Here is a 12,371-nt window from a genome sequence, read left to right on the forward strand (position 1 = left end):
TTTGGTTCTGATGTTTAAAAACTTGGATCTTTATTTAAAGTACTGACAGTTATTCTCAGCTGACCCAAACCCTGATCAGCAGCTGATCCGTTTGTTCTGAACAGCTGACGACATGAAGTCTTGTCTGAGGTGTAAATGTAGAAACAGCAGCTATAAAACAAACACACACTCCATCGAGGACAAACAGATTTACTGAACTGAAAATGAAATAATGAAAAAAAAGAAGTCAGTCAGAACGTGCACAGCTGATCACTGACGGACCCGACAACATACATCACTGTGTTTATTAGTTCTAGTTTTCTTCAGTGTCGTCGGGCTCCAGCAGACGGTGGCTGCTGAGGGTTCAATCGCCATCCAGGTGCCTTTGAGCCAGCATTGTGCTGCTCAAGATCTCCGTCTCTGCAGTTCAGATCCAGCAGGTGGACCAGAACTGGTGTATGTCGATCCATCAGCGCCTCAGTCGGAGGAAGAAGGCGTGGCGGCACTCGGTGCTGTCCACAGGATAGTATTTATCATAGAAGTCCAGGATGTACTCCTCCGCTTTGAAGCCAAACTTCTGGTAGAGCAGCATGGCAGGATTACTGGCCGACACGTGCAGAGTCACGTCTTTGCCCATACACGTCTGAAAAACACCGAAACATTCAGCTCAGAGGAGGTCAAACACGTTGTATTTCTGCTGTCTGCTCACAACAAGCAGCAGAAGATGATTACTGAGGATTATAAACAGCTGTGTGTGTTTTCAACCTGCATGTTTTAACGTCTAACTGACTGTTAGGGACGACAATCTGATAAACTGTTAAACAGACGTAAATGTCATCACTGACAGTCTGTCCACCTCAGGTACCGGCTGCATCAGAACCTTGTGCTCAGTGTCTGGAGCCTCACCTGGATCAGATGGTAGATCATAAAGGTGCCGATGCCGGCTCTCCTCCACTCAGGATGCACCAGCAGGAAGGAGATGTAGGCCTCGTTGTACTTCACGTCTGGCACCATGAAACCAAAGCCAACCACAACTTTCTTATAGAGGACCACCACGCTGAAGTCCGGGTACTGCAGACACTCTGACAGGTCCACACCTGGAGGAGGACAGAACCGAACAATCGGTAGGTTTGGATGGACAGATTCACGGGCGGATGGATCTTAGTGAGGAGAATGTCGGTGTGTGCTACCTGGCCAGAAGCTGTCATGACACATGGCGTTGACAGAAGGGATGTGGTTTGGGCGGACGTAGCAGTAGTCGATGGAGGCGTTGGGTTCAGGGACCCAGTCGGGCTCCTTCCTGTGAGGGTAAGCTCTGATCTCTTCCAGCAACCTCAGCTTCACTGGACGACTCTCGTAATCCCTCCTGAAGAGCACAGACAGAAGTTTAGTTTAGTTTATTATATCGAAGACAACTGCTGTTCTACCTCCAACCGCCGATGAGAGGCCCTGACAGCCTCCACCTGATTTACGGTCTCAGGACTCTTTACCTGATGTACGGTCTCAGGACTCTTTACCTGATGTACGGTCTCGGGACTCTTTACCTGATGTACGGTCTCAGGACTCTCTACCTGATGTACGGTCTCGGGACTCTTTACCTGATGTACGGTCTCGGGACTCTCTACCTGATGTACGGTCTCGGGACTCTCTACCTGATGTACGGTCTCGGGACTCTTTACCTGATGTACGGTCTCAGGACTCTTTACCTGATGTACGGTCTCGGGACTCTTTACCTGATGTACGGTCTCGGGACTCTCTACCTGATGTACGGTCTCGGGACTCTCTACCTGATGTACGGTCTCGGGACTCTTTACCTGATGTACGGTCTCGGGACTCTCTACCTGATGTACGGTCTCGGGACTCTTTACCTGATGTACGGTCTCAGGACTCTCTACCTGATGTACGGTCTCAGGACTCTTTACCTGATGTACGGTCTCAGGACTCTTTACCTGATGTACGGTCTCAGGACTCTTTACCTGATGTACGGTCTCAGGACTCTTTACCTGATGTACGGTCTCAGGACTCTTTACCTGATGTACGGTCTCAGGACTCTTTACCTGATGTACGGTCTCAGGACTCTTTACCTGATGTACGGTCTCGGGACTCTTTACCTGATGTACAGTCTCAGGACTCTCTACCTGATGTACGGTCTCAGGACTCTCTACCTGATGTACGGTCTCAGGACTCTTTACCTGATGTACGGTCTCGGGACTCTTTACCTGATGTACGGTCTCGGGACTCTCTACCTGATGTACGGTCTCAAGACTCTTTACCTGATGTACGGTCTCAAGACTCTCTACCTGATGTACGGTCTCAAGACTCTCTACCTGATGTACGGTCTCAGGACTCTTTACCTGATGTACGGTCTCAGGACTCTCTACCTGATGTACGGTCTCGGGACTCTTTACCTGATGTACGGTTTCAGGATGCAGGATGTGTACGGACTCTTGATGCTCTGGTCCAAACTGCCCTCTGCTCCCATCAGGCGATGCCAGAAAGACACGGAGTGCTGCTGGACGCCCCGTCGGCTGGAGGGGTTGGTCTGCAGGACTCTCTACCTGATGTACGGTCTCAGGACTCTCTACCTGATGTACGGTCTCGGGACTCTCTACCTGATGTACGGTCTCAGGACTCTCTACCTGATGTACGGTCTCAGGACTCTTTACCTGATGTACGGTCTCAGGACTCTTTACCTGATGCACGGTCTCGGGACTCTTTACCTGATGTACGGTCTCGGGACTCTCTACCTGATGTACGGTCTCAGGACTCTTTACCTGATGTACGGTCTCAGGACTCTCTACCTGATGTACGGTCTCAGGACTCTCTACCTGATGTACGGTCTCAGGACTCTCTACCTGATGTACGGTCTCAGGACTCTCTACCTGATGTACGGTCTCAGGACTCTTTACCTGATGTACGGTCTCAGGACTCTTTACCTGATGTACGGTCTCAGGACTCTCTACCTGATGTACGGTCTCAGGACTCTTTACCTGATGTACGGTCTCGGGACTCTTTACCTGATGTACGGTCTCGGGACTCTCTACCTGATGTACGGTCTCAGGACTCTTTACCTGATGTACGGTCTCAAGACTCTCTACCCGATGTACGGTCTCAGGACTCTCTACCTGATGTACGGTCTCAGGACTCTTTACCTGATGTACGGTCTCAGGACTCTTTACCTGATGTACGGTCTCAGGACTCTCTACCTGATGTACGGTCTCAGGACTCTTTACCTGATGTACGGTCTCAGGACTCTTTACCTGATGTACGGTCTCGGGACTCTCTACCTGATGTACGGTCTCGGGACTCTTTACCTGATGTACGGTCTCGGGACTCTCTACCTGATGTACGGTCTCGGGACTCTTTACCTGATGTACGGTCTCAAGACTCTTTACCTGATGTCTGGTCTCAGGACTCTCTACCTGATGTACGGTCTCAGGACTCTTTACCTGATGTACGGTCTCAGGACTCTTTACCTGATGTACGGTCTCGGGACTCTTTACCTGATGTACGGTCTCGGGACTCTCTACCTGATGTACGGTCTCGGGACTCTTTACCTGATGTACGGTCTCGGGACTCTTTACCTGATGTACGGTCTCGGGACTCTCTACCTGATGTACGGTCTCGGGACTCTCTACCTGATGTACGGTCTCGGGACTCTCTACCTGATGTACGGTCTCGGGACTCTCTACCTGATGTACGGTCTCGGGACTCTCTACCTGATGTACGGTCTCGGGACTCTCTACCTGATGTACGGTCTCGGGACTCTTTACCTGATGTACGGTCTCGGGACTCTTTACCTGATGTACGGTCTCGGGACTCTCTACCTGATGTACGGTCTCAGGACTCTTTACCTGATGTACGGTCTCAGGACTCTCTACCTGATGTACGGTCTCAGCACTCTCTACCTGATGTACGGTCTCAGGACTCTCTACCTGATGTACGGTCTCGGGACTCTTTACCTGATGTACGGTTTCAGGATGCGGGATGTGTACGGACTCTTGATGCTCTGGTCCAAACTGCCCTCTGCTCCCATCAGGCGATGCCAGAAAGACACGGAGTGCTGCTGGACGCCCCTTCGGCTGGAGGGGTTGGTCTGCACACAAACACATTCATGTTAAGTTTACGTTAGTGGTTCTGGTTCCGGTATCATCAACACAATCAGAAGCACAAAAGTGTTTCACATGGAAAACTTTCATTTGAGTCAGTTTCTAAATGACTGAACTGAAGCTTCTCTGATTCCTCACTGTTGACAGCAGCTGAGAACAACTACAGGTTCAGAACAAGAGTCAAACTAACTTACAGAATCAAAACATCTGAATTATAACAGCAATGCACCAGCTGCCATCGTTCCTTATCATTAATAAGTTCCAGCAGAAGCAGGGTTCTGGGTCAGGACGGGTCATGTGGAGGTACCAGCTCAATGGGAGATACAGGACATACGTGTTTGATCGAAGAAGACCAGGATGTATGATGAAGGTACCTGGAAGCGATCCAGAATACGCAGCTCGTGGCTGTTGGTGCAGTATTTTCCCATGATTCCACCTCGCGTCTGTGACCCGACTTCCTGGGCGCCGTAGATCCCCCCCACCAGGCTGAGGGTGGCGCTGATGGCCCGGTCGAGGTCCAGCAGCGGGAGCCCTCTCTGCCTCTTGGCCTGGCGGACCAGCAGCTTTCTCTGGAGGCGTTTGGCCTGTGGGGTGACAGCCAGGGCCAGCGGGCAGGCATCCAGCCGCCGCAGCAGCATCCTCTCCTCATAAAGACTGAGCATGGAGAAGCGAGGAGTCTGGACACCACCAGAACCGTCTGCCTTCTCAGGATGTGTGATCCTTCTCCGCTCAGGTCCTCCAGCACTAGCACACCCCCCAGTGGAGAGAGATGGACCTTCACCCGGTCCGACCGGCTCTTCAAAGTCGTCCCCACGATCGCGGCCTTCATCGTCCTCACTGTCTGCCTCACGTTTTATGTGAGGTGGTGCTATGCGGAGCTTCTTGCGGGCAACAAGGTTGGCGCTGGGAGGAGGGATGTACTCCATCCCTGGGTCGATCATTCCCTCCGTCTCCATCTCCTCATCGTCTGGAGGTCGAAGCATCAGAGACATCAGCGTTTACGTCACGCTCAAATAAAACTGACAGACATTTAACAAGTTGTTTTGTCCCTGGTCTGTGAGTGGAGCGTCACTCACCATGGAACAGAGCCTGTGGAGGCATGGCGTCAGGGATCAGGTCCGCCTCCGACAGCAGGCTGGGTGTTGCTGAGTGAGACGCCGGCGTCCCAGGGGCAGAGAAGTCCGGTGAGGGCGATGGTGACGGGCTGGTGAGTGGAGTTCGATCTGAAGAGCTGAGGGAGGAAAAATCGATGACCTCACCCTTCTCCAGGACGAGGTCGGGCCGGCGCCCGGTGCTCCCGCCGCGGCCTCCGCCCAGTTTCACTGGCGTGGAGGAGGTGCTGCGGTCGGTGTAGCCGCTCACTGCCTCTTTCTGAGCCCGCCGGATGTCTTTGGCCTCCTGAGTGCGGGAACGTTTTTCCTTCAGCTGCATGGCGTTCTCCACAGGGTTTCTGGCCCCGCGCTTCCTCAGACCCTCCACAGTGATGATCGGGTCCACGGCAGGTTTGGAGGCTGCAGGCGACAACAGAGTATCAGCTCAGAGTCGTTACCTGCAGGACCGGAACCTTTCACTACAGTGCTGCTGGGTGGAAGTTACCTTTAGCCTTGGTGGTGGATTTGTCCACCTCAGGTCTCAGAGTTGGAGGTCGGTTCTGGACCAGCTTCCACCAGCCGGGCTCACCAAACTCCTGAGCTCCTGAGCGGAAGAAGGTTGGACTGCCGACGGACAGACAGCCAGCCACTGTGCTCCACCATGTCGACGTCTTCTTCCTGCACACAGAAACAGTCACCAGGACCCACGCGACCACAGGAAACTCAGTCAGGATCTGGACACGCTGAACCACATCAGGAGCAGCAGCCATTCACAATCTGACTATGCTGTAACCGATTACACCTGATATCCGTAGAATCTATCAATGTGTGTCTTTGTCATCTGTGGACCGCCTGCACCATAGGAACTCGGTTCCAACTACACTAGTCTCTGAGAACCTTTAGAGAAACTCCGGAACTGAATCTAAGATTTGAGAGACTAAATGTAGTTCAAGGTGGTAGAAACAGTCTCTGCTCCAGAGTTCAGACGGTCTAAAGTTTAGACTCTAAACAACCACAACAACGCCAGCACGTGAACAACTTAGCCCACAACATACAGAAGTTCCACAGAATGATGTGAGGACGAGAGGTCGTGAAGTTCTGGATGTTTATTAAAAGTTGAAGTGTGGTTTGCTTTGGCTTGGTTACGTGTTTCCTGGACTTGCTGTGGACATTGATTGTTTACAGCAGCCAATAGTGCTGAATATTTGTTACGACCTCGACACAGATCTACCTGGACCGGCAGCTCCCAGTGAACTCTGCTGGATGCTGTTTGGTGGAGCGAACAAGTCGAATCTAATGTGTCCGAGTTCTGGTTCTGCCCCCAACTCTCTCCTCCAGAGCAGACCTGCCATCAATTTGCATGTATTCATGCTTTTGCACTGACTTTGTGTAATTAAGACGCATAAAAACATGTTTTCTGTGGAAAAATACCTTTAAATAATGACACACCGACCTGCTGTACAACAGTTTTACTGTAAATGGATTATTGGCCACCTTTAGTTTTAGCTGCAGATACAGTAGTTTGTTTACAACCTGTTTGATCATATTTCCACTTCTTTCTGATGTCAGGCATTAATTTGGTGTGTACATGATCCCTGATGGACATACTGGACTGAAATAAGACCCAGAAACATCAAAACCAGAACTATCCTTCAACTGAAGGAGCATCCCGTCACTGCATTCACACATCTGTTACCAACGTGTTGTAAAAAACAGATGAAGAGTTTAAAAAGAAACAGGTGAGTAAATACAATGACAGAAGGATGGAAGGTGACCTTGTTCCCAGCAGGAAGTTCCAGTGTCGGCCAATGAAAGCGCAGATGTCCTCTTTCCACCTGAAGTAACCCTGCCGGCCGGTTCCTTCCAGAGACAGGTTGTACATGGCCAACATCACCACCTGACACACAGGAAGACAAGACTCAGTCTGTTGCTGTAGTGTTCATGTGTGAATCACTGAGCTCAGTGTCCTTCAGTGTGTGTGAAGGTGAGTGAACGATGCAGGTCGTACCTGCTGCCAGGTGAGTCTCATCCTCTCAAAGCTCTCCTTTCCGTCCTCAGCGCAGTCACAGCAGACAAATTTAAAGAAGTTGTCTCCTTTCAGGTAGCTGGGCTGCTCACCGCGGAGCTGAGCTGAAGAACACAAGCAGAGACACACCTGAGGTTAACTGTCGTCACGTTCCTGGAGGGGAAGACACCTGATGGAGCAGCAGAGCTGTGATTGGCCGTCTCACCTGCAGGGACCCACTTGTGGCAGCGGTCGCAGTAGAAGGACATGTCCTCGCAGGCCCAGCCTCCGTCAGCCTCCTCGCCCACGTCGCTGGTCAGTGAGTCTCCGCTCTGGTCGTGTGACAGATCCACCGATCCCTGATCCTCCGACTCCACGATCAGCAGCGTCTCGCCCTCCACCTCGCCCTCCTCCAGCCCTTCGGACGCCGACGTACAGGTCGCCTCGTCCTCCGCTCCACCCAGCTGCTCGCTGCTGCTGTCCATCACGTCGAGTCGGGCTGGACCGTCTGTGACGAACGGGCCAAGACAGGAAAAATTAATTTGTAGAGTAAGAGAAGTAAATAAATAGAGTAAGTGATGCAGAGAAGGTGCTGACAGGTGGACCGGACCCAGGGCACCACGCTCACAAACAGTCCAGGGTTCTGTTCTGTTGTCCTGACACAGTGTGAGATCAGAGTGTCCTCTCCTCTGTGAACAGGAGCATCATACCTGTGTCAGTGGTCCTGTGGGCGGAGCTCCGTCTCTCGGCGCCGCCTGTCCTCCTCCAGCTGTCTGGTCAGCGTCCTCTGCTCCTCCAGCAGCCTCAGGTTCTCCTTCTTCCTCTCCACCCGCTCCAGATCTCTGACCACGCCCTCGTGGAGGCGCTGACCCACAAACATTCAATAATAATCAATCAGAAAACTATTTGTTAATAACAAAGACAGACGTGCTGCAGCTCAGTGAGGCTGTTCATGGAAACACACTGAGAGCTTCTACTGATCAGTGAGGGCTGGAGATGATTCTATCAATTCATTGATTAGTTGTTTGGCCTCTAAAATGTCTGAAAATGGTTAAAAACTGCAGATCAGTCACAGAGTTTTGTTTTGTCCTTCAGTTCGCACTGAACAACAAACGACTCATCGATGATCAGAACAGTCAGTGATATAATCAATAGATGAGCAGCTGATCGACATCAGCTCAGCACAACAGGAAACACACTGACCTTCAAAATAAATTACATTTCCAGACAGTGAAATGTTTTGTGACAAAGTCAACAACATCCGGTTTTGAGGTCAATATATCGCACATGTAGTGAGTGTTTGTACACGGTGGTAGTATTACAGTACTGCTCTCCGCTGCAGCATCATCATAACATGTAACTATAGTGATCTTCATTATCTAACGCCGTGTGTACAGACTGTACCGGAAGTCTACCTCAGGCTGTATTAACGTGACCCGCAGAGCGGAAGTGTTTCTATCGATCTGATTCGTTCAGTCAAAGTTAAAATGCTGCAGTTTGTTCTTCACACAGCTCTCAGCCTGGACTGATCGATCAGTCACTTCCTGTGACCTCACTGACTCCCTACACTGCTAACTGCTAGCTAACAGTTAGCCCTGCTGTTGGTTGTGTTAGCATTAGACCGACTCGGTTCGGACCGGGTTACCTGTCTGTCCCAGGTCTGTTTGAGGTGAACAGCAGCCACAGTGCTCAGAGTCAGAACCACAGAAACTCCCAGAACCACTTTGGAGGTTGTAGACATCACGTTAGTGTGAGCTTCACGCTAGCGGGCTGCTAACTGGCTCCAGCGCTGCTGCTGCTTCTTCTTCTGTGGTGATTCTGTCCTGTTGAAACAAACCGTCTCATCAGCGCCTCCAGCGGTGGCCGCGAGCACCACAGGTCACAAGGACGAGCGCAGACTACTGGGACAAAATGTACATGTAGAACATAATGTACATATGTATAACATATAATATATAGAATACAATGTACATATGTATATGTATAACATATAATAAATATAGAATATAATTAACATATGCATAACATATAATAAATACAGAATATAATGTACATATGTATAACATATATATAGAATATAATGTACATATGTATAACATATAATATATAGAATACAATGTTCCCATGTATAACATATAAACATATAGAATATAATGTACACATGTACAACATGTAAAACATATAGAATATAATGAACATATATAACATAATAAATATAGAGTATAATGTACATATGCATAACATATAATAAATATAGAATATAATGTACATAAGTATAACATTATATATAGAATACAATGTACATATGTATAACATATAATATATAGAATACAATGTACACATGTGTAACATATAATATATAGAATACAATGTACACATGTATAACATATGATATATAGAATACAATGTACACATGTATAACATACAATATTATAACATATAATATATATAGAATATGATGTACATATGTATAACATATAATATATATAAATAAATTGTTATACATATATAACATATAATATATATAGAATATAAAACAAGTATAACATATAATATATGGAGAATATAAAGAACGTAGCATATAATATATAAAGAATACAATGAACATATGTATAACATATGATGTATATATAGAATATGATGTACATATTTATAACATAATTTATAGAATATGATGTACATATGTAAAACATATAATATAGAGAATATAATGAACATATGTATAACATATAAAGTATAAAAAAAATGATGTACATATATAACATAATATATATATAGAAAATAAAACATGTATAACATATAATATATAGCGAATACAATGAACATGTGTATGACATATAATATATATAGAATACAATGAACATTTGTATAATATATAATGTATATATATATATATAATATAATGTACATTTGTATAACACATAATATAAAGACAATATAATATGTATAACATAAAATATATATAGAACATAATATATGTACAACAAATAATATATAAAGAATACAATATAAATATGTATAGCATATAATATATAGAGAATATAAAATATGTATAACATACAATATATAGAACATAAAACATGTATAACATATAATATATAGAGAATGTAAAATATGTATAACATATAATAGATATAGAATATAAAATACTGTAACATATGATATATATAGAATATAATGTAAATATGTATATAGATAATATATAGAATATAAAACATGTATAACATATGATATATAGAGAATATAAAATATGTATAATATGCCCTACATGTAATTAGTGCTGCTAAACTAGTATTAATGTTTTGTGGAGGCGGTTGTGGACAGTGAGAAGGGGATTTAAACTGGATGTAAACAGGATGTAACAGGCAGAACCAACAAAGATAAATGATTAGATTGAATGGAAAGATCATAAATGATGTTTTAGATACTGTAAGTGGAGCTGAAACTTCTGAACTTTACAACAAAGACCACATGATGTGTGTTTTTAAACAACCATGTCATAAAATCTGACAGTCTTTAGATTAGATTATGTTATATTATGTTATGTTATATTATGTTATATTATGTTATGTTATGTTATATTATGTTATATTATATTATGTTATAATTTATTATGTTACATTATATTATATGATATTATGTTATATTATATTATGTTATATTGTGTTATATTATGGTATGCTATATTGTGTTATATTATATCATGTTGTTATGTTATATTATATTATGTTATATTATGTTATAATTTATTATGTTACATGATGTTATATAATATCATGTTATATTATAGTATGTTATATTGTGTTATATTATGGTATGCTATATTGTGTTATATTATTTTATGTTATATTATATCATGTTGTTATGTTACATTATATTATGTTATATTATATTATGTTATATTATGTTATATTATATTATATTATATTATGTTATGTTATGTTACATTATGTTATATTATATTATGTTATGTTATGTTATATAATGTTATATTATATCATGTTGTTATGTTATATTATGTTATATTATATCATGTTATATTATGTTATATTATATGACGTTATGTTATATGAAGTTATGTTATATGAAGTTATGTTATATGACGTTTTGTTATATGTTATATCCTCTCACCCACCACATCTGTGGAGTCCAGCAGACAGTCCAGAACAGAGCTGGGTCAGAACCAGTTGGTTGCCGGTCTCATTATTCAGTTTTTCATAAAAACCAGACTCAGACTCAGACTACTTTATTAATCCCACCAGGGGCAATTGGTTTCAGCAGCTTGCATACTGGCACAGTACAACAGCACAGTACACACAATAAATAGATAGGGAATAAGGTAGAGTAAATAAATAAAATGCCAAGGAGTGTCATCAAGGATCAATAGTTGAATAAGTGACTAAATAAGTAGATAAATAGATAGGTTGCACATGTTGACCTATACGATGTACATGGTAAAAGAATAACACAAAATCATTATGAAGAATTTAAGAGACGAATATACAGGTTAGGGTTAGGGTTTAATAAGAAATAGTTACTGAGGTAACAATCATTCATATTATTTCTAAAATGAATGAATAAATACATCTTTTTCACATCAACAGAAACGTGTGATCATAGAGTAATAACATTTTGTAAGATGTAAATAAAGTGTGAATGTTGTCACAGATAATAAGATCAGAACTTTAACTACACTTCCCATCAAGCCAAGCGGCTGTGCTCCCGCCTCCGCCGATCCGTTTGGCTCAAGTGTCTCCGAGTGACGTCCCCGCTGACCAATGAGGATGTCGGTGTCGGCGGGGGGCGGGGCTTCGGGTCCCGTTCAGAGAAAGTGCCACGACTCTTCTGCAGCAGCAGGCTGACGGACTGAGAGGAGCTGGACCAGTCAGCAGAACTCTGGACCCACCGGAACACTTAACACTGAAGGTCCGACACACCGCTGGGTTCTACTGAGACAAGATCCAGACCAGACCCGACCAGAACCGAACAGACCAGACCAGCACAGAAGGTTTGATGTGAGGACAATGTCTCTAAGTTAAAAACATTCTGTTCTGTTCTTTTCTGTATTGTTTGGTTCTGTTCTGTTTAGTTCTGTTCTGTTTAGTTCTGTCTATTCCTTCTGTTTGGTTCTGTTCTGTTTGGTTCTATTCTGTTCTGTTTCTGTTCCTATTCCTTTTCTGTTTGGGA

General features: G+C 44.6%; 2 protein-coding genes across 2 annotated transcripts; both read right to left on the bottom strand.

The window, feature by feature from the left end:
• Window positions 1-173: 173 nt before the first annotated feature.
• LOC115582944 (cysteine-rich protein 2-binding protein-like) lies at window positions 174-7,691 on the bottom strand. The gene is made up of 10 exons (XM_030419202.1): window positions 7,411-7,691; window positions 7,188-7,309; window positions 6,955-7,076; window positions 5,685-5,857; window positions 5,165-5,599; window positions 4,463-5,055; window positions 3,942-4,075; window positions 1,170-1,345; window positions 886-1,076; window positions 174-622 (listed from the first exon to the last, which is right to left on the bottom strand). The coding sequence occupies exons 1-10, from the start codon at window positions 7,667-7,669 to the stop codon at window positions 449-451; spliced, it is 2,379 nt and encodes a 792-aa protein (XP_030275062.1). The 5' UTR covers window positions 7,670-7,691; the 3' UTR covers window positions 174-448.
• A 207-nt stretch (window positions 7,692-7,898) lies between these two features.
• On the bottom strand, window positions 7,899-9,013 carry LOC115583154 (protein PET117 homolog, mitochondrial-like). The gene is made up of 2 exons (XM_030419648.1): window positions 8,830-9,013; window positions 7,899-8,049 (listed from the first exon to the last, which is right to left on the bottom strand). The coding sequence occupies exons 1-2, from the start codon at window positions 8,923-8,925 to the stop codon at window positions 7,900-7,902; spliced, it is 246 nt and encodes an 81-aa protein (XP_030275508.1). The 5' UTR covers window positions 8,926-9,013; the 3' UTR covers window position 7,899.
• Between the last annotated feature and the right edge of the window lie 3,358 nt (window positions 9,014-12,371).

Source organism: Sparus aurata, chromosome 1 (genome assembly GCF_900880675.1).
Source record: "Sparus aurata chromosome 1, fSpaAur1.1, whole genome shotgun sequence".
Classification (NCBI taxonomy): domain Eukaryota; kingdom Metazoa; phylum Chordata; class Actinopteri; order Spariformes; family Sparidae; genus Sparus; species Sparus aurata.